This window comes from Haliaeetus albicilla, chromosome 2 (genome assembly GCF_947461875.1).
Source record: "Haliaeetus albicilla chromosome 2, bHalAlb1.1, whole genome shotgun sequence".
In the NCBI taxonomy this organism is placed as follows: Eukaryota; Metazoa; Chordata; class Aves; order Accipitriformes; family Accipitridae; genus Haliaeetus; species Haliaeetus albicilla.
The window spans coordinates 4589084-4616687 of record NC_091484.1 but is presented as its reverse complement, the minus strand read 5'-3'; the positions used below and the strand labels follow the sequence as shown (position 1 = coordinate 4616687).

The following is a 27604-nucleotide window of genomic DNA, read 5'->3' as shown; positions in this document are numbered from 1 at the left end:
GCAATGTAATTGCTAAAACACTGGTTGTCAAGAGGACATCTGTGATATTACGGATGAAGTATCCATATTTTGATTATCTTATTCATGAAATCATACGGTCTTGTGGCTATTCATTTCCTGTTGTTTTCCTCTGTTAGAAATCAGGAAGATGAGTTTGGGCAGCTAGTTTGCTTTGTCCAGACAGGACACACATTTATCACATTTAAAAAACAACCTGGTAAAAGGTCACCGTATTAAATCAACATTTTTTTAATACATTATTTTAGAAAATGTTTATTTTCTTCACTTACCCACCCCCCACACCAGACATGTAATGGAAGTTTAAAACAGTAGTTTAAATCAACAATTACTGGGACAGTGAGCTCTGTCTAGAAAACCAGAAACTGGTAACATTTAGTAACTTCAATGCCAGAAGTTGTGGTTTTGAAGCTTGCCCATCTATGCCATGGGTTAAGTCCCATGCTAGCTGTGCAAAGTCCTTAAGGCCCCTGTAACTATAGATGTAAAAAGTGTATTTTATTTTGGCAAGCTAACTCATCTCTGTTTCTATATTAACTGAAATTTTTTAGCTTCATTAACTAATTTATCAGCATTAGGAAAATGGCTTTGAGGATGAAAATTTCATGTGTTTTACATCATATCTTTTTCTTTTTTTTTTTTTTCTTTTTTTTTTTCTTTTAGTATTACAATACGTTACATTTGAGAGTGATTTATTAACCTTCTTCCACTGGTGGAAACTGAATCACGGGAGGCTGAGGTCCAAATCTAGCCAGGCTGTGAAAAGCCTACGTCCCACTGAATTTTAGAAATTTTGAATTTAAGTATCTGTCTGGATTTGGACCCCAGTGACTTACAGAGTTACATAGAAATTCTGTGGCGAGGCAGAGGACCTGGAATTTGGAAAAAATTTAGTGTAGTGCTAGTCCTGTAACACTACTTTTTTTTTTTCTAGGTGCCTTGTACAAGCGTAACTTACAGCTAACCATATATGTCGTATTTGCATTTGTAGCTTCCAAATACTTCACCAAGGGTGTGCAGAGAAGCACAGAAATACACGATTCACTGAAGAGATGCCCAGTTCAGCATGCTGCCTCACATCTGCCCTCCACAAAATCCTCCAGTATCCATTTTACCCTCTTCACGGTATTGCAGTCCGTTTTAGTGTTTAGGAGCTTTCTGTGAGCCAACTCGGTTATTTCCTAGGTTTTTTTTGAAAGCATTCAGGATTTTTTTATCACAGTAAATAAAACTTGATTTGTAGATGGATAACGAAAATTGCCACGTGAAACATGTACAGTTTATTAACTGGTGCTACTAATTCATGTAAATTATCACTAATTAAATGTTCTAAAGATAGGGGGTTTTTAATGCTTATTAAATCTATTGAACTGGCTTATGAAACTGATCAACACAGAACAGTTCTAGAATTGTATATTAAGACTAAATTAAGTTAGTGCTTACAGAATTATCAGAAGTTAATATCCTAATGTATTTAGTCTGGAACGAAACCAATAATAAATTTAACTAACCAGGTTGCTTGATGAATGAGTGCACAGTTGGAAATTTGCTTTTAGTGAATATTCAAGCTAAAAAAATCTATATTCCCACTTTCATGCTAGCAAAGCCTGAGTGCTTTTATATTAATGGAGAAAAGAACTGCAGAGGGTAACAAATGTAATTGAATAAAGAAAGAACTTGTTCAGATTTTCTCAGAAAATATATTTGTTCTAGTCTTTAGTTAATATTTCTGTTTTTCTAAGGCAGTTTGCTATATCCTGCCAGCACACAAATACCTCTTCAGAGATTGTTGTACAAGTGGCATTTAGGCTAACTAAAGTTTATATTTTGTGTTGCTTTGGTGTGGAGGAGGCAATTCTTCTCTTGTATTATCTGCTGATTTGATAACTTGTTATGCCACAGTTGTGAGTGACTAATACTGATTAGAAATTTTTCCTATTTACCAACTGTGATTGAAAGGCACTTTACTGGTGCATAGTGATGGCACTCAGATAATTAATTGCTGAGGTGAAAATGTGGTTATTAAGATGAATTGAGCATAATGACCTTAAATAGTTGATTTCCCAGTTCCTGGTCTTCTGTTCAGTACTTCAGCTGGGGCAACCTCTCAAGGAAAGAAGGTTGTATTTCTAGTTTTTTCAAAGGAAATTAGTATAAACCCCACGTTCTCAGAAACCATTTTTGAGATGATCACTATGTAGCAGAGGTCAGGAGGATGTGGGACTTCTGAGGGGAATTTCTAAGGGATTTCAGCTCTTTATCTTTCCAAAATAGATGAACTGTTCTGCGTACTTCAGTCTGCACGGGTTCTGCCCAGTGAGAACTTCAGAAAGGGTATGTTGGGCATTTTGGTCCTTTGCTGAGGTTTTAATTTACCTCGTTGCTGTATACTTGCAATGATAGTCATCCATGCAGTCTTTCCCTTAATCCAGAATTAGCTATATGTATAGCATTCTTCTGTCTATATAGTTCTGTAACGTACTTTGTGACCTTCATTTCAATTAAAAGCATTAACAGCAGCAGCAAAGGATCTTCTCACTTGTTACTTTCATGAAAGCTCTTGAATAACAGCTTAATTCCTAGTTCTCAGAGCGCTTAACATAGGCTTCATGCAAGTATTATACATTATTCTTTTAGCCCTGTATGTTTTGAATACAAGCTGTATCAGAGATATTAAACAGTGCTGTAGCTGTGATGGTCTATTAAATTTGTGCTTCTTAGAGTGTAAATTATTTTCATAATGGAGGGTAATTGCTCTGCTTTGTCAATCCATCATCAATTCATGAACACTGCAGGGTGTATGTGCAACCTCATGTTCAAGGAATTATATATGCAACTCCCATTATTGTTTGTTGTTCAATAAACACCTTCTAATGACTAAAGCTATGTGTGAGCTGTTACTTAACAGCTAAAAAATTTGCCAGATCTGTTATTGCCCTTGTAGCAGAGAGCTTGTTGTATGTGAATGTTCAGAGATATCTTGAATGAGATTAACTACTTTGCAATTAGTTTTCCTTCAGTGTTAATTGTTAAAAATAATTCAAAAGTCAGTGTCGCTTCACAGATGTATTTTTGTGCTTAAAAGAACAGATGCCTAAGTTGTGGACACAGTCTGCCTACAAAAACTCTTATTTTTGTCAGGAATTGTGCATTTACATGGACGGGAGGGTTTCTTGTGATGTTTGTACACACAGGCACCACAACTACCTATCTTCATGCCCTTTCCTTGCCATGTCTAATATATAATCATTGTATGTTATGGCAGGGCATCCTAGGAATTATTGACAGGTATTTGATGTCTAAGAAAAGCCTTTATACCACAACAAAAAGTCCTGCTTGGTGCATCCGAGTCATTTAAAACAATGTTTCAGGTTGTAGAATTTTACAAATGGAAAAATAATAGTCTTGTTCTTCCCCCACAAATGTGCATGCCTAGCTCTACCTATAATGTTTGCTAATTGGTTTAGATATTAGTTAGCTTTTGTACCCAGACTGTGCAATTTGTAAATTACGGAGGGGCTTGTAAATACCTAGTAACAAGTAATGCTCATGCATCCTGGAACTATAGCAATAAAAATGGTGCTGCTTTAATGAGTCATCAGCACTCCTGAGCTCATAACAAGAGGTTTAGGGACAGACCTGGGTTTTATTGCCTCTAAGGGATGTACAAGTCTTCCACGTAGCAGTGGGTTTGTTGAAGTGAATGCCGATGATAGTTTTATATCTCAATAAAATGATGGTACCAGGTTAGAGATAATACCTTTCATCCTGCAGAATTCCTAGTTGCTTTTCTAACCCCCCCTTAATCCTACAAATACAACTATATTGGCAGAAAAGTATGTTGTGCAATGGTAAGGAGGAAAGGAGGAGATTTAAGTCAAGGTTAAGGGAACACAGAAGTGCTGTGAGTTCCCTACTATCCACAAGGACACCTGTGAAATCTTGCATGAAAGGCTAGCTTTGTGGTGTTAGAAATTGAGAGCGCTTTTCCTTTTTGTGGCACTCATCCAGGGCGGCTAGCAAAGTGTTTTTATTCTTGTCTACAATTCCCACATCAGAAGTGAAGATAATACTCCTTATTGTGTGTCATCTATTTGCAGAATCAGTTCTGTAGAGTGGAGAAGGTCTCTTTCAAGACCAGGTCTACACTGCAAAGTTGTGCTGGTGTCACTGCATGGGAGCTGGGGTTATGAAAAATTAATCCTCCCTCACAGAAATCATGTTGTTAAACTTCTTTCTAGCAAGGATACTAACCTACTGTCTTTCTATCCTAGTTCTGCTCTGAAAATTAATGTTCGTTTACAAACACGGAAGGAAAACCATTAGCATTCTTTCAAATCAAAATACAATCACATCTTCCTGATTTCAAAGCCCATCCCTCTCAGCAAATCTCACTAATTATCCCAGACAGGTGTTTTTCAACAAAAGCTCCTTCTTGCATTCTCTCTTCTTCTCCAGCCTTCTTCTTGAGCTAATGAAGCTTCAGCAATGTCTCTGGAACAATGGAGCAATTTATATAACTGCAGGTTGGAGAGAACAAATAAGGAATGGTAATTGAGGAAGGGCGCTGAAGAGAGGCGGTGGGAGCAAAGTTCCTCTGGGTAAAGAGATCTCTCATCATTGGTGATTAGGGAGGAAGCATTACAGAGCCAAAAAGAAAGTAGCTGGGCTGATAAATATTCTTTGATAGTTTGTTGATATGCAGATGCTGCTCTATGAAAGGACCACAGACCTTGTTATCGTGGCCTTTGCATCCTCGAGTTAGTGGAGTGTAGGTTTGTATTAAGAGAAGGGAACTGGCATTACCTCCGCACAGGTCTTATGGGAAGTCACTTAGCCCATTGCTTTAAAAAGCGCCTGGGTATGATTTACAGCTGCTTGATCATTGTTTAGTCCATGCATAAATTGGATCCTTCTCTCTGGAAATAGCTGGGTTTCTTTTCTGTGTGAAGGCTATGTGCTTCCGCAAATATTTAATTCATATTCATAATTACAGCAGGTCTTCTTTCATGGTTTTTGAAAACAGGTCCTGCCTGCTTGCTTTACGTCTAGACAATAGGAATGGGGCATTTTTGTTAGCAGGTATGGTAGCAAAATACATATATAGGTGTTTTGCAGGGTAGGTGGCAGGAAGCCCTACCTTGTCTAGTGGTAATATGTTTTCACAGTTCATATTTGATTATGCCTAGAAGCTCCCTAGTCCCTGCCTCGTCCAAATGCATATAGGCATTTATATTCTGAACACCAAAAATCAGCAGAATTCAAATACTCTTTTAAGCATATTTGAATGCGTTATCAGCTACTCTGAAACTTCAAATCAGCTCATAACATTTTCTGTATGAAACCCAGGCTCAGGTCTGACCTCGCATCCAGGCATAACTTAGTTATGTTTCTTTTTTATTTGGCAAGGCAAGAGCTCTTATTTCAGGAAGGAATACAAGTGTCTTCCCTGCAAAATCCACCAATGAATAAAATTACTTTCAGCTAAGTTTATATAACTCTGCCCATATGGCGGTCAGAGATCATGAAAACACTGTGCAAAAGGCTCGCAGTGAAATGTGTCCATTTATTCACTCTTTGGGAAAGGACTTTAACAGCAAAAGCACATTCTGAAAGCTCAGAGAAAAGTACCATCAGGACTTTATACAGAAATATATTGACGTCACTAGTTGGGACTCTTAAGAAAGCACGGTGCTTGTACAGATGGTGTGTGCGCTTCAGTGCAGGTACATCAATGGTCTTACGGATCACTGAAAGCAGAACCAGTCTCCACCAACTGTCTGTGAGTATCGTGAATTTTATGAGTCTCTTAAAACTGGGTATTTTGCTTACAGCTTTAGCTCTTTGACTGTGTGAACATGTGAAAGAAAGGAATTCCTAGCCCGTGTGCTTGCAAAGTCACCTTGAAATTTAAAGCTGGTCTCATCACTTTTGAGCAAAGTTACTACCAATGGATGTAGGAGAAACCCTGCTGTTTGCCTTCAGTACATAAAAACTTTATCATAAGCTAAGAATTTGAGATTGGAGGCTCAGATTATCTGGAAAAAAAGTCATGTTCAGAATTTAAATAGTTGCGACTCCCATTTTAAATAGCTGCTTGCTCAGCTCGTCATGTGTAGGAAAACCACTTCTGGAGCTAAGGAGTGTTAATGTGTTGTGGGTTTTTTTTGGTTTTTTTTGTTTTTTTATTTGATTCAATTAATTCAAGCTCTAAGAAAGGGAAATTTATAGAAAGGGGGGAAAAAAGCCTGCTAAAATAACTCAGTATATGCTCCCTGTTTCTTAGCTCTGGTCTTCTTGCACAATAATTTTTAATGTTCTTGACGTGTATTGGAATGTGGAGGAAATAAGAAAACCAAAACCACCCCTCTCTGTCATCTTCCTATTTTATTCTACTAGAAAGCCAGTCCCTGCTCAGGCAAATGTCTCATATAGGAAAGACTGATAAATTCTTTGTTCATTCCTTCAGTCAGAAGTAACAAAACCGTGGTATGGAAGGTATTCTCAGGTCTAGTTTGTCACAGATTCAGCTGTTAACCACAGAAAGCTGTGAGAGCTTGCTTAGCTGAACTCCCATCTTTTCTGTTAAGTTTCCTCTCTCTTAAAATGGGAGAAGTGTGAGTGCTAACAAGATTCCTGGACTTTCAGTTACGTTTTTGGGGTATTTCTGTAAAAAACCAACCCCTCCAAAAAGGGAGAAGGGAAGGAACCCAGCAAGGTGCATTATGCGTAATCTTACTCAGTTTTGTTAAATAATTGGTACCTGGTTTGACTTTTCAGTAGTTACCTGTAGCATCATACTCATTTTGGTGGCAGTAAATGGCATGCAATTAACATTTATTTGCAAGCATGCTGAGGACTGGTGAGCAGAAATCAGGATATCAGAGGGATGTGTGCTCTACAGGTACAAGAAAGAGACTGTTGTGTTATGTAGGGGCAAAAGAAGTGGTACAGGAGCAAGTATTGTGGGCATGACTTCAGAAGCTCATAAAATCTTCCTGGAGAAAGCTGGCTATTTGAATGATGGAAGACCACGTGAAATGGGGCCTATTTCCCTTTTGCAACCAATTTAGTATCATTCTAATGGTTACTTGGCCTCTACTGTATTTCAAAGACCTTCCACTTATCCAGTGAAGATCATGCAGGATAGTCTTTAAAAGAAGAAAAAAAAATCCTTTTTCTGGAGGATGAGAACGTGAAGTAGGTAACTGCTATTCAATACCACATTAAAAAAAAAAAAAAAAAAAAAAAGACAGACACCATTTCTCCACCCTTTTCATAAGGTGTAACACAGCAGTAGCTTTTCTTTTTATCACACTGAATGATCTAGTAGCCCCATCTCTGTTATGAACAAACAAAGAGAACCACAGCTGGAAACTGGTACTTTGTTCACATTATGACTTTGTCATTTTTAGGCAGGCCAGTGGATTTTGTAATTCACAGGAAGAGTTAGTGTTAGTGTAACCTTTTCAGCTCTAAGTTGCACATAACACACTCTGGAAAAGAACCAAAGTTGGAAAGAATTAAGCCATGTGCCCTCACCAACCACATCCTTAGTGTCCTGTCAGGAACCTGCTAATCAGAGGTATGAGAAACTCAGCTGTTTTGGGAGCTGTTTTTTTGTGAAATGTATAGGCTTTAGCTGTCTCCTCAGGCAAATCCATAGATGTTTTGCTTTCAGTTGTATTTTATCAGTTCCAGCAACACTCTGTTTACCATAAAATATTTTGTAAGTTTTGTATAAAAATACTTTATTCGGGTTTTCAGAAGGTAGCAGTCACAAGGAAAGGTACAAGCGGGCTCAACAGTACATGCTGCCAATTCTTAGTACACTTCAAAGGCTATATTTTAACCCATATATAATGGTCTGACTGAACATGTCACAAGACTGAAATATCATATACACAAAACAATACATCACTTAACCTGGCTTCAGATGACAATACTGATCTACTCAACAAATATCGCTGGAATAAAATTGGATAGCATTTTCTTCTATTCCTAGCAGCAGCCAAAAAGCAGTTTGCTTACAACAGCGAAGTGTAATTGGCAATCACAACATCATAAGCTTTTGGGTACTACCACACAGCATTTAGGTTTCTATTTGTAAATGTAGTTTTCAGACTTATGATCTTGAGTTTCCCTGTACAATACTGTTAAATATGAGCATTTGCCATGGCAACTAATTACGTATTTGTATTACTATATCACTGAGCAGTGCCAACAGAAGTGGGCGGTGGAAGTATTTTGCTTTATGGTCATACTACCTCTGTTCCCAAAGAGATTACAGAATAAATGGGCAAGTATGGTGAAGCGCGAAATGGGAAGCAGCGATAAAATGCCCAAGATTTTATGTTAAGACTGAAGCTAGAGCCCTGGTCTCTTGAATCTGGTGCTCATATCTGTGTAATGACTGCTTTAAAAAAATTCAAAAATAATAATTAAAAAAAAGATGCTTATGTTGCCTGGATCAGCTCAACCCAGGTCTCCATTCAAATGATGTATTTTAAAAGGAAGCATGCAAGAGTTCTGGAACTTGTTACAATTAAGAAGTCTGAAACTAACTTAAAAGGAACACAAGATTTACTTCTCTCGGCGCTTGTCATTCTCTAACACATAGCCAAAAGCGTATTTTTAAGATCCTGCAGAAGAGATTTTAAAATATCTCTGGGTCATCACGAGGGAGACTGTGGAGAAGCTGATACCCTGCTGGCACCTTTCACGTAGGTGCAGCAGCAGCCCTCTTCTTTGGGTCCGCCAGGGCTCCCACGTCCTGCGGGGCCACGGACCAGGCTTGCTCCTGCTGCACAGCTCCGGGCAGGAGGGAAGCAATCCCATGTGCTGTGGGAGCACTGGCCGGTGTGTGGCTGGACGCAAAGGAAATTGAATCAGTTTTGAAGCAGGGATCAGGGAGTGCTGACAGGGTGCTTCAGGATGCTCAGCGCCTTTGAGTCTGGCTGTAAACTCCTTAGGGCAGAGGTTTGTCCCTTCTTGGGGAGTGGAAGGGACATCTATTGCACCACATGCAACAGGGATCTAGGTTACTGCTGTAGCAATCACGATATATGAGGTGGTGTCCTTCTGAGGTTTGTTCTTTTCTTTCTGTATCATCACATATGTGTAATATCTTAAGTGTAAGGACAATGCGCTCCCATTTACAGGAAAAATAGGTCTGCGAACAGGTAAACTGTAGTTTAGTCCAATAGTTTTAGGTTAGATATTTATTCTTGTTAGCTTTTATTTTTCAGTTTCTGTTTATTTTAGCAAAATGCTGGTGCGGCTCTGGCTGACTAGGTGGCAGCAGAGCTCTTTTGTGGCACCTGCAAGTGGCGGGGACAGATTTCACTGCCTGTGGTTAATGTCAAAAACCCCTTTACCCTTTTATCCTGGGTGATTATGTTGTTGATGGACTAGGATAAATTAATAGTGGTCTTACTGCTGCCTTCTTCGCATGCCCCAGACCAGTGCTGCCAGGTTCTTCCAAGGAAGCAAGCTACAGTACTTTATCATAACACAGGTGTATTAAACCAAGGCTCTTCTCATCCACACACAGGGCTGGCTTCACTTCCAGCAGTTCTGAAGGGGATCATGAGGTTGAATCTTTAGCTTCTTGGGACAGAGGAGTTTAATAAAAGCTCTTCTGAAGCTGTAGTGGCAAAGAGGGTATAGGACAGGGTTGACAGCTGAGTTGATCCACAGCAGCCAAAAGGAAGTCTCGTACCAGTACTCAGAGATGCAGTGGCCGTGGCAGCCAGCGCGGATGATCATCAGGAGAGTGTACGGTGCCCAGCAGATTCCAAAAATGCCCACGATGATTGCCAGTGATTTAGCCACTTTCTTGTCTCTAGAGAGCCTGAAGCGTTGAGTCATGCTCTGGGACACTATCTTCATCCGTTTCTCCAAGGAGAGAGTGGATGCTGAATTTTTACAGCTGTTTTTGTTGCAACACTTGGGTTTCCTGGAGCTCTCAGAGCTTGTTGACAGTAGGTCTTTGGCACCCAGGCTGGCAGTGGAGGCTGCTGCTTGCGCTTTGTTCTTAGAGAGGTCGAGGGTTTCAGCTGGCTCCTTCTGCTCCCACTTACAGCATTTCAAAGAAAGCTTTGCTTCTGGGCTCATTTCCATCTCTTCAGTGAAGGACTGGTTGTGCACTTCATGGAAAATATCCAGGCGTGTTTTGGTACGCTTTTGTATGTTCAGGTAAATGCTCAGGTTGAAAAACATTACACTGATGAAAGGGGTGAAAAACTCCAGCGTAGAGGCTGTCATGAGAAAATACCAGTTGTAGAAAAATTCAGCGTAGCATTCCCCAGTGGGTATGATACTCCGGCCTGATATATACTCCCAGCTGATAATGGCAGGTCCATAAAGCAGGAACGCTAGTACCCATACCATCACCATCTTCAGCACCGCTCGCTTGGTGTTGCCTTGCTGGGCTCTGTAGGCAACCTGCAATGGGGAAACCTTTTCTTAAGTATGGTCGCGCACCCCAACTGGTTGAGGCTCTTCGCAAATGAACTGTTAGCATTCCTGGTAAAGTTGCTAGGCAATATCCCAGCAGTCTAACAAATTCATGTGCCATAGGCAATGGGAGCAATTGCTAGGTAAATCAAACTCCTGCAGGGAAGACTTAGAACCCTCATCTTGCAGCTCCAAAACCAGACGTGGCTTCTACTTAGTGGAAATGTACTTACTGACTTGGCTGGAGCCTGGCAGTCTGCTGCATCCCACCACTCACCTGAGTTGTCCCCAGCTACTCTGGAACTCCCAGGGAGAGGCATGCATTAAACTCCTGCGCTAGGCAGGCATCTAGCTCTGGCTCTCTCTGAGCCTTGTTACTAATCCACGTTGTACTTAGAGTTGGGGAACAAGCAAACAGCAATGGATCTGCTCTGCCTGCGAATTGCTCGTTACCTCCTGCAAAAGGCTGAGCGTTTTCATCTCGCCACGTACCCAGAGACCTCAGGGCCATGCCCTGCTGAAGTTGGTACTGCAATCTACTGCCTCGGTAGCCAGGGAGAAGCTGGGAATCCAACTGCAATCCGCTTGTTTGTCCTGGAGATAATAAGCCCCTGCAAGTTAGTAATAGGTCTGCTTACCTCACTGACTCACTTGTACACTACTATCCTGTCATCCGGGAAGGGAACACCTGCACAATGGGGTCTGAACCTTAAATGATTTAATTATGCCCAGAAAACTAATCTGAAGCCACAGCTGAATTACGTATTTGTGGATAATTATTGCCTTCCGTCACCAGGCCAAAAGATTCGCAATTTCTGGAGGATTCGTAGAGCTTTTAATTATTGCAGAGAATCTGGGGAACAAAGCAGGAGGAGAGTTATTCCCCTCTCAGCTGCCATGACAGGACTCACCGCTCTTGTCACCGAGAGGAATCTGTCATAGCTAATCAGCACGATGTTGAAGACCGAAGAGGTGCAGAGCAGGTAATCAACTACCAGCCAGAGTTTGCAGAGGCTTCTCCCGAAGATCCATCTCCCCGTCAGCACATAGGGCACGTACAAGGGAATGCAGAAGGCACCTGCAACCAGAGGGGTCCGTTTCCATTAAGATGCCGGACTCTGCACGGTGGTTATGTGTGTTCCCCCCCCGCCACTACCCACCACAAACCTCCCCGGGGGACCCGCAGGCGCCGGGTCGGGTCTTCCCCCCTCGCCCCGCGGCCGCCGCTCCGTTCTCCCCGGTCTCGGGGAGCGGGTGTCGGGGACGGACGGACACAGGGACGGACGGACGGACCCAGGGACGGACGGACCCCAGCGCAGCCGGGCAGGAGGCAGGAGTCCGCCGCTAAGATCGCCGGGCCGTGCCGGGCCGTGCCGGGCGTTCGCTGAACCCCGCGTCGGGGCTGCACTTTACCTACTAGGAAATCCGAGATGGCCAGGTTAAGGAGGAAGAAGTTGTTTTGGGTACGCAGGCTGGAATCCGCCACGAAGGCCAACATCACCAAGGCGTTCCCGGCCACGGTGACGGCGATCAGCAGCACCATCAACGAGCCCAGCGCTGCCGTCCCCGCGGCGGCGAAGCGCCCGGCGGTGGCGGCGGAGCCGTTCAGCGCCCCGCCGCTCTCCATGGCCCGTTCCCCCCGGCAAACCGCGGGGGCTGCCGCCCCTCCCCGGCCCGCCCCGGCCCGCCCCGGCCCGCCCCTCCGGGGGCCGCAGCCCCCCGCGGGCGGTGGGACCGGCGCTTCGGTCCGCAGCGTCCCTGCCTTCGCCCCGGGCGAGCCCGAGTTCCCCCAGGGCATCCCGGAGCCTCCCCCCGCGTCCCGCCTGCCCTTCTCAAGCCGGGAGCGTCCTTGCGTTACCCCAGAGCATCCCTGCACCCCCCTAGAAGATCCCTACACTCCTCCTGCTCCCTCAACCCGGGAGCATCCTTGGATTCTCCCAGAGCATCCTTGGATTCACCCAGAGCATCCTTGCATCCCTCCCCATTCCTGCACCTCCCCAAAGGATCCCTCCCCCAAAAAACAGAGGCCATGGGGACTGCTTACGGTTCCTGCCTCGATGGAGAGGAGCGGAGGTCAAGGCTTAACTTGTCTTTTAATCAGAGGTCACCCAGGAGTGCTTTCCGGGCAGGCAGAGCGAGGAGGGTGACGCTTTTGCCCGTGCCCCTCACGGGCACCAGGAGGATGGGGTGAAGCTGCCTGGGAGCAGGTAACTCTTTACTAAGTGGCCATGCCACTTGGTCTGCAAACCAAGGAAGTCCTTGCCCCCAGCCCCCAGCTCCAGGGAGGTGAATAAGGTCCAAGAAGTGAATAAGCCTTTTCATAAAGCTAAACAAAATAACTTTTGTTTGAATACTTTCTTCAGTTGGTGATACTCTAGGATGAAGTTACCTGCAGCTGTAAAACCCCTGTCCGTAGTGCCTGCTCCAGACCGCAGGAGTGCAAATGTCTTCACGGGTGTCCCGTCACCGGGGTAGGATCAGCTCACCACAATCACCACCTCTGGAGAACGGCATGGGGACGCGCAGAACAGCAACACTGGAAACCAGAGCAGGATACTGGCTGGAGACCCTGGCCAAGCGCCTTTCTTTCTGGGGAAGTCTGATAGGTTGTGTACATCTTTGAAGACCAGAAATCAAAACAGCAGAGCAAGAAAATTGTGCAAACCCAGAAGTATGCACGAAGCTAATGCCCGGGGGGTTGCTGCTTTCTGATTACTCCAAAAGCTATTTTCACATCAGGAACTGTTACAGCCTCACAGAATTCCTCTTCAAACGTACCACCACAGCCACTGCCTTGATAGCAGACGCCGATCCTACCAGGAGGAGGCTGAAAGGGCTCTTTTAAATCACAGTAAATCACTTGCAGCCAGCAGAGCTGGGAGGTGAGAGCACCTTTCAGCGCAGCACAGGCAGGGAGTCTGCCAAGCGCTCCCGCAGGGGTGGCCCTTGATGGCACCCACCAAAGGGTGGCCTCCAGCAAGAACCAGCCTCATCCTGTCCCTTAACTTGCCCAGCACTGAGACAACATGCTGGCTCTGTGTTTAGATCCGGGCTTGCTTTTTCCAGGTGCTGGTGCAAGGGCTGTGCCTGATGGGCAGGCAGCCGGGCAGGCCTGCAGCTGCCTGATGCCGTGTGTCCCCTTCTTCAGGGAACCAAGTGTCCTCAAGCCAGTCCACGAAGCAGAGGTGCCGCTGCCGTGTCCCAACAGAGGATGTCACTGTGGGCTCGTGGGAGCCGTGGGTGGGAGAGCAGAGGATGCTGCGTGTGCGAGAAACTCCTGGTTGGTGGGATAAAGGCTGGAGGGTGCCATTGGAGGAAGATCAGATTTAACAACACACCCGACTGAATTCCCACCGGGGCGGTGAGCAGACCGGCTGTGCAGCTGCAGCGTGGCCACAGCAGAGAGGACCCGAATTTTGTGCGTATCTTCTCAGATGTGATGGAGAAAGGGCTTCTTTTTTTCCCCTTGTTTAATGAACCCACAGACCACTTTCATTCTGTGACTGTTTGTGATCTGGTGTTATCTGTAATCTCTAGCTATTCAGGCAATCATTAGTATTCATTGAAATATTTACAAATTCCAAATTATTTTGTGCATGTTGCAGTGCTATCACTAGGAGCCGTTTGCTGTTTGTTAGCTGTCATTCATTATTCAGAGTTTTCACCATCCAGATAGAAAGCAGAAACCGTAGTTTGTACCTAAGGTAATTTATAAAGTGACTTGCAATTTGTAACGTGGACAAATCTCAATTACTGTATATCCAGAGTAATTTGCCAGGAGTGTTAGATAAATAAGAGATGATAAAGCTTAGCAGACTATAGTTTCCCTGGTCCTGATTCTCTCTTGCTTCAGCAGAAGGACAAATATACTCCTAATATATTTCAGGAAACATGCTATCTTGGTAATAAAACAAAGGAAATCACCCAACCTAGAAGGGTAGTTAAAGCAGATTACATACAGACACGCAAGCAGGTGGTATGATAGCTAATGTTTTGGCCTGGCTTATGCAGTACCTATGCCACATGTAGATATCCCATATGTCCATAAGTGCTTATATATGTTCATGTAGGGTGTATTGATCACCCTGCAGTCAGGCTACGGGGTCCGCTTCTGGGCTAGGATGCCTCTGGAGCCTCAGAGCCTGAATACTGCTTAATCCTTGTGTAGATAGAGGGGGCAAAATGGGACCTTTCTGGAGGGTCAGAGCTATAGCTCAGCTATAAGCTCTCCTGAGCCTGGTTTCTGTTTATTCTAATGTGGTGACTGAAAAGCAGGGACTGAGGATGGCAGATGCAGAGGTCCCAGCCCAGATCTCCCTCCTGAACCCGTTCTCGAGGGCTTCTGCCCTGCTGCGGGGATGTCCCAGCTGGCTGCAGCGAGGCACTGGAAGAGCCACAGCTCACAGCCTGGGTGCTAAGGTAATTCAGTGTTTCCTGAACGCACACTCATGGTTCAGCTACAGGAGCAGACGTCCTAGAATCCCCCAGGAAGGGTGAAAAGCTTGGGGCAGCCCTGCTGCCACTGCCTGCAAAACAATTCCTCTCCTGGGGAGCTCCTGAGCAAGGAGCTGGGAGCTCTCTTCCCCTCTCTGCTTCCTTCCCTACTGTATTTTTGAGAAGCATTTAGCTTCAACATGAATTCTGCAGAACTTCTGTATCTTTAAAAAGAGACAAGGATAATATGTGGCTTTTTTAAGGCTGCTTTTACTGGAAGAGAAGTCTGCGCTTGGAAGTTGTTTCGCATTCAAGCAGAGAGTGAGTAAGAAGTGAATAAGCCTCTTGTAAGACAGCTGTTCTGTGGAGTTAGTTTCTCTATGATGTGAAGCCTGCAGGCTGAGAGACAAAGAGCTTCTGCAGCCTCCTGGTGTTTAGGGAACTTGAGCTTTGGATGTAATTTAGCAGTTGGCCCTATCCTGGATTTTTGGGCACTGCAAAGTCTGCTTATTGACACATTACAGAGCAGTGCCTGAGGACCGTCAACTGCTGCTGGCTTAGCTAAGCCTTGCTGGTGACCATCGCCGCTCTGCTTGGTACTGGTTACTGTGGGGAAACTGGCCATCAGTCTGACTCATGGGGTGTTTTGTACATGCTTTGTATGCATGTGGCTTAGTGCCACTTGCTTCTGTGTCTGTTGTTTATTATTTTAGTTTGGAGGTCCTAGAGGGACCAATTTGGACTTTCCTTTGCACAGATATATTTCTTCTGTTCAGCATCTCATTTATGTTTTCTCCTGTGACTTGTAGAACTGCATGTAGATTTACAAGCTGGACAGAGGAGGTATGGAGAAGTTCTGTCTTCTCCAAGAACTCGCATCCAAATAAATAAAGTTTCTGTGAGGACTGATTATGCTGGCCACCGAAGACACAGTGCTGGGATCTGCTCTTCCCAGTGGGGCACCTTCTACAGGTCAGGTGTAATTCTCCTTCTTTCTAAAATTTAGCATTCTGTAGTTTTATTAAATCCTCATAATTCCCATATTATAAAAATACTATGGTTGTATTAAACACCCAGTTCAAGATGTTTTTGCTTTAACACTCATGGGATTCCTTGAGCTACAAGGCACGTGCTGTAGTGCATGTCAAATCAGAGCCTATTATACATGCATCTGTTTTGTCTTGGACCACTGTCACTGGTTACCTCATGCATTTATTTGCAATTCATGAAAATCTCAAAACGACATATGCCAAAACACTGGATGTAGACAACCATGCTACAAAACCTGTTTTCAGCTTCTTTGGAGTGCTGCAGAGATGCTGAGATTTTGTTAGATACTTGTTCATGTTCTTAGATTTTGTTAGGTGCTCCTTATCTTTCTAATGAACCAAGAAATCCAGATGCAAGGAGTTGGATTGTTCCCCACTCTGGGAGGCGTGTCCTGAAATCACTTTCACACACATCCCAGTCCAAACCAACCGAGATGGTCGCAGCCAAATTCTACCTGCAATTACCCCCAACTCCATGAGGCAGCAGGTGGCTGAAAAGTTTCAAAAGTTTGTTGCCCCTCTACTCCAGGTGCATCTATAATTCAGTGCTTGCACTGATGTGCTTGGCTTCAGCTCAGGAATCATACAGCGCTTCGACATTAGTGGAAGTGCCTCCGTTGCGGGCCACAGGTGTGTGTGCAAAGCATCCCACCCGTGGGTGAGCTCAGCTGTGCCAGGGCACGCGTGTGTCCCCGTCTGGGCATTGCTCTTGCTTGCTTCTTCACGAAGGAGAGAGATGGAAACTCCTGCTTCTCCTGGAATAAATCAAATAAAACTAGTAAATTAGGTGCTAAAGATGAGGGGGTTATTAATAATCTGTGGTGGCAGAAGTAACGTCCCCTAGATGTTCATCAGCCTCATCCCACCCTCCCGTGGAGGAATTTGCACTTTGGTACAGGTTTAGATAGGCATCATTGCAATTACACAGTGAGGACAGCTGTGTCCCGAAATCAAGTTATGGAAATCAGAAGACACATTAGCATCAGTAACATTTAATGGCAAAATGAGAGCTTTCTTGGCACCTTCTCTTTGATGTCTGTCTGTCTTTGCATTTCCATGGAGGCAGAGCTTCCACACCGAGGTGTTTGCTCTTCCTGGGGGCAGTGAGGCTGCGCAGGGCTGGAGGCAGTGCAAGCTCCAAACCTCCAGGAGAGATGCTATTATTGCTATGCATGAATTCTAGTTTTTCCATTGCTTATTTCTGTCCCATGGAGCCAGCTTGTCTGTGAAACAAACTTTAAAGAATGAGATGATTAAAAAACCTCTTTGTGTTCACGTCTTTACTGATGAGGGTTGAAAGTGCTCTGGCATTCACACAAGTATCTGTCACTATCAAACCCGTCCCTTCATTTTATTTCCTTTTCTTCTGCCTTTCATCATGGGAAATGTTTATTCAGTTTGGAAAATTCCCTTTTTTGAGGTCCCCTCGCAAGTTACCAGCACACATGGGTGAGGGTAAGGGCAGTGTGGCAGAGAAAAAAGATCCCAGAGTGGCTGAGGATGGAATCTCCAGAGGAGTCCTGGAGCTCCTGCTTTGCCAGACCACCGAGCTACTGCACAAACAGGGAAGCCAACCCTGAATATAAATATTTTGCATGTAGCATCAGAGGATAGGACACAGAAAATGCCAGGGGAGCATTTCCCATTCTAGAAATGCTTTTCTAGTCAAATGCTACTCTTTGATATATATTTCTCTTTTAAAAACAAACCCAACAACAACTTGTCTCTCAAACTTGGGGAGCTATTAGGACCGAAAAATAGCATGGCAATCCAAAATCTGATGGAACATCATGAAATCAGTTGTTGAGTGCACTTCATCTTGCTGCTCAGCCAGATGTCAAAATGGCTTCTGCTGGTGGCAGAAGGTCTTTTCCCTACTGTGCTGCAAAGGACTTAACTGGGCAAGTTTGATGCTGGACAGAGACGATGATGACAGGAACAGTCCTCAAAAATGCAATGAAATACCCTGTGAACCAGCTTTCAAAAAGGTAGGAAGAGCATTAACATCTCTACTTTCAAAGCAGCACATGCTGAGAGCCGTACTGCACAGCACCAATGGCACCAAAGCCACTGCGTCTCTGAGGACCACAAAGGCTGGAGAGGAATTGCTCCTGGCCTGGGCGTGGTATGTGTCCATCTGTGTTCAGAACAAGTCCTACACCTTTACATTTCTTTCTTTTCCTTCCTTCTTTCTCTCTGTTCCCAGTTGTAGCTCTAACCTGCAAATCCAAACTCCTAGAGTGTCCAAAAATAGATCCTTCAGCACAGGGAGACTGTTCAGAGTTGGACCTGTCCCAAAATACCGTGACTGTTTTTGGCTTCTTGGGAACTAACTCCTTAAAATTACAAATCACCTTGTCATCAAAGAAAGTCACATTTCTAGTCTTCTGCAGACCAACCGCACTTTTGTGAGCATGAAAATGCTGAGTTTAGGTACTCTGGGGGAGAAAAACACAGCAGAGCAGGTTGAATAATACTGTTAGTAATGAAGTAACTGTCTGATCAGAATTAACACCGGGTTCTTGTCAAGGCCAATTCTATATTGCACTTTGAAATGAAAATTTCAGAGCACAAGGAGAATAGAAACAAAAGGCATCCTGCATCTGTCAGCTTGGACCAAGTTGGCAGCTGCTGTTAAGACCAATACGTGTTTTCAGAGAGAGACAGCAGGGTCTGAATAACAAAGACATGATATCCATATAGAGCTGCTACCAACAACACTTGGAAGCATTTTGCCACATGGAGGAGTAAACGTTAAAGCTCTGTTGAAAAGGCATCCATTAAATCTGGTACTCCATCAGGGGACGGTTTAAGAAGCAGGGCTGGGCTTCATACCTAATATTCTTAATGGCAGTAAGTGGTGTAGGTTAGGAGTGACGTGAGGACAGTTGGGAAGGACTAAACAAGTTCTAGTTGAAGCCAGTGCTGTTCCCACGCAGGTGGAAAAACGGAGCAGCTGTAGAGAAAAGAGCTGGGTTTCCCTGGGCTTTGGTGCAAGCTGCAGCACAGTGTGCTCCTTAACGTTTCATCGAACTTTATAAAACTTCATGACACTAAGCAATTAGAGGGGTAGAGTTTAAACCCACTTATGGAGCCAATGGTTTTCTTCAGAGCTACCACCAGGTTCTCGTGGGAGAAGACCTACAAATGTCAGCTCCCTTGCTTCCCGCTGGCCCGCAGGGGCCTGGAGGTGGGGAACTCGTTGGTAACCTCATGTAATATTTAACAGACTTCCTGGGCTAATTAAGTATATTACTTTATATAGTAACTAACATATCTCTAATATGTATCAAAATTTAATTCAGTTTAATTCATTGCTGCCACTCAACATGGGCCCGATTCTCCTCTCCCTTACAAAGATGCAACTGCGTTAATTCATACTGTGCATCAGGGAGGACAATGTAGCCCTCGTTCTGCCAGATCATCTCCAAGAAGAAATATAGAGACAACTTTTCTCTTGTCTCTGCACAACTTGACTGAACCAAGAGAGTTCCTTCAGAGTCATGCCAGTGTAGTTGAGAGCAGAAGCTGTCCCCAAACACTCCCATCAGGTGCTCAGTGTCTTACAGGCTGGAGGGTCCTTCAGGCACAATATTTGTGGGGCTTTTCTGCAAGTCAAAGCTTGGACTTGCTGTCTGGTACTTATTCCCCAAGCATATGCGGTTGTAAAAGCAACACAGCATAGAAGGAAAGGTATTTCTCTGAAGAGGACAAGGCAAACAAGATCTTTGTTGCTGAGATTAGGAAAATCAGCAGTCTAGCTCATTTTAACTTGTTTATTTGATCATTTGACTTCTGCAAAGCCCCTGACAATGAAGCCTGGTGTCTCCAGGCTGCTGGACAGTGTCTAGCCAAGAGGGACTGAAACTTGTTGCTATTCTCTCCCTCTCCAGTGGCTCCTGTGAAATGATGCAGTGGCATCTGTCCAGGTCCTATGGACAGTACTCTCATTCTCCAAGACACCCTTTCCAGGAGAAGTCCCTCTCCCATGCAGGCAGGGCAATCTCCGCTGTTCCAGCCTGGGCTGCCCCTCTTTAGGGTAGGGGATGCTTCACCTGAGCCAGCCGTGAGAAAGAGAAGAGGCTCCTGTTTGCATGCAGCCCCTGAGAACGGCCCGACAGCGCACTCACAGAGCCCTGGGATGGGTACCCAGCTTCTCACCAGTGACCTCCGTGCTGGCTGGAGACCTCATCTGAAGCCTGTGGGTTGTCCCCGAGCGGGGAGGATAGGACAACTCTGCTCTGCTGCCCAGGAGGGCAAGGAGGAGATGCTGGGGAGATACAAGCAGAGATGTAGGCAGAATTGGCTTGGCTGGATCGTGACAAAGGTCCAACATCTTCATAGTCGGTTATCAAACGCATTTTCTCCGAAGGAAGGTACCCTTCCTGGGGAGAGGGGAACATGTCCTCTGTTCTTCCAGCCCTCATCAGCTCTGCTGGGTTCCCTGTTCCACCCTCTTTGAGCCACCGTGACCCTTCTTTTCCATGTTTGAAGAGATGGGATTCTGCTCAGCTCTGCAGTTACGAGTTTGCTAGCAGAGGGATGCTGCTTCCCCCGCCTGCCCGTTGCCTTCCAAAGCCTGACCCCCGGTCGCCTGCAGTCTCCAGATCACTCTAATTTAGGAAGACCTTCATCTGTACAAGGATTTTCCCTGACTCCTGGCTTCTCTCACAAACTGCACTGTCTCAACTCCATCCCTGGCTGCTTGTGACAACACCAAGCCTGCCCTTAGATCTGTCTAACACAGGCAGATAGAAAATGTATTTCATATTGAGCCTCAGTGTGCCTAATGTATTCTCTTCTATTAGCTATTGCTATAGGTCCTGATCTGTGATTCCTCGTCTTTTCAGGCTTCCTTTTGATGTTTGTTACAAGGCAGCAGAGACTAATAGAGAGTTTGTCAGGCATCCAACTAGAAAAGCATGGGAAAAAAGGATTAAAAGGGACATGGTGACAGGAGGAAGACAAAGCATTTAGGAAGCATCAGCTCACTGCAGGCGAAGTTGCAATGATGCTCAGGATGCTTTTGCCTGTGCTGCTATCTACCGCCCTCCCCTTCCAAGCCCAAATCTCCATTCCTGGAGCTGCTTTTGCCTCTAGACAAGCCAGTCATCTGGAGTCAGATTTGTGCAGAGAGAACTAGTACGGAGCAAAGAAATCAGAGCCCTCCTGGGTCTGAAGAGGAGCTGAAACCCCCAGCAGGTCTGTTTATTGGGCTGGCTGGCAGTGAACAGCATTTTAGCAACAAAATCCATCTCACCACCCAGCCTGGTGTTTGCTGAGGTTTCTGACCTGTTCCGCTGTAAAGAGAGGGAGTTTGCTGCTGCTGTAAGTAACAGGATTCTCATTTTCCTGACTGCATTTATGATACTCCTCTTCTTGTGAAACCACTCAGCTAAGTTGTCTCAGGGGACTCCAAATGCTACACAGCTGCCACTGAATGTAACAGTTGCTGTGATCTTAGCAGAGTTCAGAACATCCTGGAACAAATAATGAGAAAAAAAGGAAAACTGAAAGTCCTCTCCTCTGCAATAAGGAATTATGTCCTGCCAGTGCTGGCCTCTGCCTAACCAGGGTGCAGCCACATGGGAGGTGGGATGCTGGGAGAAGCCGAGGACAAGGAACAACTTTAGACACCTCTGGTGTGAATTAAGGGACTGAATCGCACGAGAGCTGCAGGAAAACAAGTAGTGCAGGAGCTGGGTCTTCCTTCTGGAGGGTTTTTGCCATCACCCCCCTGGTCATTCTCTGCCTCAGCACTGCTGGTAATGCATAGGGTAGCTGATCGGATCCTGCAGCTCCAGGGGGTGACAGTCAAGGAATGATTTTCCTGCGTGGTATAGTGCAAGAGTGTGTGCCACAGGAGCAAGAATTAGGGAGATGCTGGGAGCCAGGTCTGATATCAGGTCTGATATCAGCCAGGAGCTGATAAACCCTACCTGCTTATCCCAAAACCAGTGGCCACAGAAACTCATCTTACTCTGTTGCTTCCCACACCTCTCTGCTGCGTGCAGGCTGTGAAACATCACCTGTTAGCAGGGAAGGGGAAGTGAGAAATAATTGCCCACCTGTCTCTTGTTCTTCTTTCCTTTCTTTCACAGGGCCTACAAGACACGGGAAACTTGAAAATGAATGTCAACCAGACACAAAAGCCTGTTGTGCAATTTTTGCAGGTGGTATTAGCTGATGAAGGCTGGGTTGGTGCTAGGCGAGTGGAGGATTCCTCAAGAATTTGCTTGGAGAACAGAGGAGAGCAGCAAAAATAGGAATGAAATGCAGAGCTGCATCTGGCGTGAGGGCACTGAGGTTTTCTGTGGTTATACAGCTCCCACGGGGCCTGGGGGTACCACTCTGGTTTTCCTATTTCCCAACCAGATGATGAAGGAGAGAAAAAGCAACAATTCCCCACAGGCAGAGGGGCACTCCCTGGAGCTGCTGCTGACACTGGGTCTGGGTGGAAAAGCACAGTCAGGGCAACGGGGAATGGAGGAGGGGAGCAAACTGGGACTGGTTGCCTTTAGTATTTCCCTGGTAGCTAAAAGCTTTGGCAGAAAGTGAGGAGCTGGGATATTCACCTTCCCCACCTCTCACCTGGGCCCAGGTGCCACCATCCTGCCACCACCTCCTGGCCAGTGCAATTTCTCTTTTAATTTCCCCTTCTCTTGCTCCGCTTTAACTCTGTGAGTTAGGTGGTTTGCAGGAAAAGCTCCACCTGTCACTTCAGATGCTATTTCCTCTTCTCTTTGCTTTCTGCTGTCAGTGTTGTCTGATGGCATGACAAGGTGTGATAAAAAAAGGGAGGGATCGCAGAGCACAGCGATAAATTAATTGCATTTGCTCAGGTACAAGATGAATGGTCCAAATCAAATCACAGTCTGTCATTTTGCTAACAACTGTGTGTAGGGGCACTGGGGTCAGTTCTGAGCAGTTTTCTGAAAAAGAGTTGATAATTCCAGTTGTTAATAATGCATCACACGCAGTTGATGCTGTTCCCAGTGCCCACAGCCAGGTTTTGTGGATCCCACTTGTTTGCAGGCAGGTTGGGAAGGAGAGGGAGGTGATTCTGAGTAACATTTTATGTGACACTCGGCATTTAAGAACGTTATGGCATTTTTCTAAAGCACTTCACAGTTTCAAAGCAATCCTGCCAGAGCTCGCCTGTATAAAAATGTGCTTCAACATTATATGTGTGATCTCCCCAGCCTGTCACAGCCCTTTTTTGTGCATTGGACACAGTGGCAGGCTTTCACATCCAAACTAATTGTGCAAAGTGCACAGTATTTTGAAAAACAGTTCCTAAAGAGATACTTGGTATTGAGCAAGAAATGAAAGCGATTGGGAAAGCACATGGGTTGCTATTTACAGCAGCTAGATTTCAAAAAGTTTTAGCAAGTTATAGGCCCTCTTGAAAACAAGCAGGAAATATTCCATAATATTCTTTTAATTCAATTATCATTATTAAGATTTATTTTTTTTATAACGACACTAATTTTAGCAGCTCAGACCAGCTGAAGTCAACCTCCCCTTCCGTGCCCTGGCCATGCAGTCCTGCAGAAGCATGCTGTGAAGGGATGATCAGGGCCGATGGAGCTTCAGGGGATGTGCTTCAAAGAGATTTTCTATTGCTCTGTTCATCGTGTTCACAGCTCCGGTCGCTGTGTCAGGCTCATGGCAAGTGTGGAGCAGTGGAAAAAGCAGTGCAAGGACAAGGAGGAGAGAGGATTGTGTCTGTAATTGCTCGCCTGTAATTATCTGCCATTGTGCATTCTGTTAGCTCTTCTTGCTTCTCATTAGCATAGAGCAGGGAAAATATTTAATTGCAACACTGCTCTGTCTACGGCATTATCTGCAAGCAGAGCAGATCAAATCAGCCTGCCTTGTGGGGACAAGGGAGCGATTAGCTTCTCCAGGGCAGCGGGGTACAGCTAATGAAGATCAAGAGGCAGAATATAAATTCCAGGGTGCTGCGCACCAGTCTGCACTTACACAAGTGCCGTCTTGAGCAGGCTTTTCTCTCCTCTTCTTTCTGCTGATCACTTGGTGGAGGCAGAGTCCCACATCCCAGTCAAGATCCCAAAGCATTTTGCAACGTAAGGCTGATTTTCCAAAGCATCCACTTCAGCTTTGACGCTCCCTATAGGACACGGCTGACAGTGGGGACAGGGAGTTGCAGCGCAGGGGCTGCTGGAAACCTGGGTTTGAGGTGGGCACACATTTTGCCATGCCTCGTCACCGTGTCCCATGCACGGTCATTGCACACTGGCATAAAAACGCAATCCTAGGGTTGCACAACCGCAGCAGCTGGGTGGACGGGAGAGGAACAGACCCTCCCCCCGGGAGGCTGTGCGAGGAGAAGCGAGGTTGAAGAATGCACCAAAATAAAGTTGCATCTTGCAGGAAAGAGGCTCCGTAACAGTGAAATGCGGCTGGTCACAGACTCTAATTTTACCAATGTGCATGTGAAACTGCATGCATCTGAGCTGCTGCATGCGGAGCAACCAGAAGTGGAGGCAAAACTACCCAGACTTGACCTGCGGTCTGGTTTCCAGTGCCGTGAGAGATGCTAAAGCTGCTCCTTCCTCAGTTCCTGCTCCTTTTGCCCGGGGTGGAAGCTCAGCTTGGGCCCAGTTCAGCCAGGCACAGACCAGTGGCAGCCCCTGATGTGCGGGTTGCCCACGCGCACAGGGCAGAGGTGAATTTGGCTTTGAGCCTGCTAAGCTGGCTCCACGCTGCGGGCAGACACCTTGGTACCAGGGGACCTTAGGGAGGGCTCTAGCAGCACTTTTCCCCACAGTTTGTGCTATGAAGTGAGGAGCTGGGTTTCAAACCAATGCTCTCTGCTCCCAGCCACCTTCTTCCCTGCAGGCAAAGGAGTTTTTCCAGGCCCTGGCTGGATCTGTGCTCACCAGCCGATCTGATCAGTGAGGGTGGTAATATCGACACTATTACTCTGGCCTGTTAGCCCGAATGTCCAAGTCATCACACAGCTCCGCAGCCACCTGATCTCCTGCGCTTATTCCCACAGCCTCCGCGCTGCCGCCCTGAAACGCTGCCACAGCGTTAGACATTAACAGCAGACTTAATTAAAGGGTGGCAGCCTGCCAACATCCAAGAGGCAGAGCTGAGCTGGCTGCGCTGCTTTCAAAGGGGTATTTTTAAAAAAAACACTGGGAAATAGCAGGGCAAGCCCTGCCGCACAGATGTCAGTGTGGGTCAAGCATCTGTTTTGCCTCAGATCCATCCCCTGGGAAGAAGCATTGCGCGGGGGCTCAACCGGTCCCCGATCCTGTGGCTGATCCCGCTCCCAGGACGCTCACAGGGACCATTCCCAGTGGGATGCACAGTGTGGTGTTGAGTCCTATCTCCATCCCGCCCCGCTGGAGAGTGTGATGGAAAAGTGTGGTCCTGCTATTTCTGGGGGCTGGAGCGGAGATCAGGAGAGCTCTGGGCTTTTCCCCTGTGCTGCTTTGTGTGCGACAAGGGGTTGGGCAGTGGGCCATCGCATTGTACTCCAGATGTGCGTTGGCAGAGAGCTGACCGCACAAACCTGCCTCCCTGCCTGGCTCGCCTGCAGCAGCCCCAAGGCAGTCTTGCTAATTCCTCACTTTTTTGGAGCCTCAAGTTTATTCACTTCTGTGACAAAACGAGATGAAGAGACATATTTCCATGGCTATCAGGGATCTAAATATTTCCTCGCCAGAGACCCCAGCAGGAGCAAAGGACGGTGAGCACCTGACTTCGGTCCCAGCCCTGCTAAGGAGTTGTCATGGCATCGGGCCCTTCCCGAGGCCACGCACCATCTGATAGCGTCACTGCAATCTTGATGCTGGAGGATCCCCACGGATGGATATTCACTGCCCCTCCTCAGAGGACAAAAGCATTTTTGCAACTGGAACCGAGAGCGAGCAGCCGCACAAAAGCAGGACAGGGGTGAATCAACTGCAGGAGGAGAAAGGTAAAATCCTTGGGTACCACTTTGGAGCAGGCAGATCCCCGTGGCACATGTGCCTAGCAGCTCTAGGCAGATAACAGACAATACCCTGATTATGGGAATGCATTTAGCATTGTGCACCAAATTGTGTGAATGCCTGGTTAAAGAATAGCTATTCCAACAAAAAAAGAAGACCAGAGAAAAAGAAATCAGCCTTTGGTTTCTGAGTCATCGCTTTGCTTTGCATTCAGGATTTGGTCCACTGTGTGTCCAGAATAACTATTAAGCAGGTTCTGATGGAAGAATTTTATTTACCCAGCCTCAAAAAGGAAGAAAAGAATCCTTAGTAGTTGATTAGATCAAAAAAGCATAATTTATTTTTCAATAAGTGCTTTAGATGTAAGATCAATGGCTTGAGGTTGAATGATAGGAGCTGTTTGCAAAGACCTTAGATCTAATTGTACTCAGGCAATTACACGGACTTTTTATTTGACTAATACTGGACACCATCCCTCTTGTACAGATGGGGGAGGTACCAGAAAATAGCAATACTTTGCATTGGAGAGTCGCTCAGCAACTGCCCCATATTATTTTTGAGTTGTCCCTGAGTACAGCCTCCTTTCTCTTTGATCTTTGTGTAATTTTTGTTGCTGCTACTTCTCAAAAAAAGACAACATTTTAAAAGAATTGCATCTCCATTTGCCACAATCTTTTTTTTTTTGTTTTCTTCCAGGCACAACCAAAACCTGATGACATCAGGGAAAACAGTGCACTTCTCTGCAGAGGGGAGGAGATTAAAGTCCATCTACTCTGCTAGAGCCTTTCAGGGGATATTGGGGAACTCGGGCTCCTACAGAGACTTAGCATCTGTTTCTGTACATGGTCCATATATGATATTCAGAGGCAGAATAATAGTGCTGAGCACTTGCCACCAAGCAGCCACACAGCTGGGTTTGGACAGACAAGCCGCTACTAGCACTCACATTTTGGCAGTGTTTGATGAAGAAATGGTGATGGGGTGATTTGTCTGCAGAAGAGAGTGCCAGGGCTGGGATTTCTCACCCCGCTGTAATCCCAGACGGAGCTTGGCATGGAAGGCATTACTCTACGATCCTGATTTGGAAGCAGCATCACATCTCGCCAACCAGTTATTATCAGCCCTGCTGACAATTGCCTTTATGTGATGCAAAAAGTGATCCAACCCTGAGCTGCTCATCTTGAACCAGTGCTCCAGATGACACAGACCTCTCGTGGGGCCCAGCAGAAAGGAGATTCTGGTTATTGTGGTGTATCCCGTCCTTTTCTCTCTCTCCTTTATTTTCTGCTACTGCCACACACAAGTGGGTAACAAGAGGTCTGCACCATGTTTTGGTCTCTCCTGGGTACCACACACAGAAGAAGAGCAACAAGTAAAACATCAAGTCCCTGCCATACAAAAAAACCCCAAACCTCAAAAAAACTAGAGAAGAAAGTAGCCAATGAATTTAAATGGCATTTGCAAATATGAGTCGAGCATCTTTTCTGAAATCTCTAGGCAGCAGCATAGTACAACTGCTGCCAGCTACATGGACTAAAACTGGAGTGATTCGGCGAGGTTTAGCACAGTCCCTGCTCGAGGAGGACACACACAACTCCTGAGCCAGGTTTACATCCCAGACAGAGGATGTCATCAAGGGAAACCAGCAATTTCATCATTTCCCTGTGGTCTCAGAGT

At 45.6% G+C, this 27604-nt stretch overlaps 1 protein-coding gene across 1 annotated transcript; it reads right to left on the bottom strand.

The window, feature by feature from the left end:
- Positions 1–7737: 7737 nt before the first annotated feature.
- HRH3 (histamine receptor H3) lies at positions 7738–12110 on the bottom strand. The gene is made up of 3 exons (XM_069803942.1): positions 11890–12110; positions 11388–11554; positions 7738–10464 (listed from the first exon to the last, which is right to left on the bottom strand). The coding sequence occupies exons 1-3, from the start codon at positions 12101–12103 to the stop codon at positions 9580–9582; spliced, it is 1266 nt and encodes a 421-aa protein (XP_069660043.1). The 5' UTR covers positions 12104–12110; the 3' UTR covers positions 7738–9579.
- Between the last annotated feature and the right edge of the window lie 15494 nt (positions 12111–27604).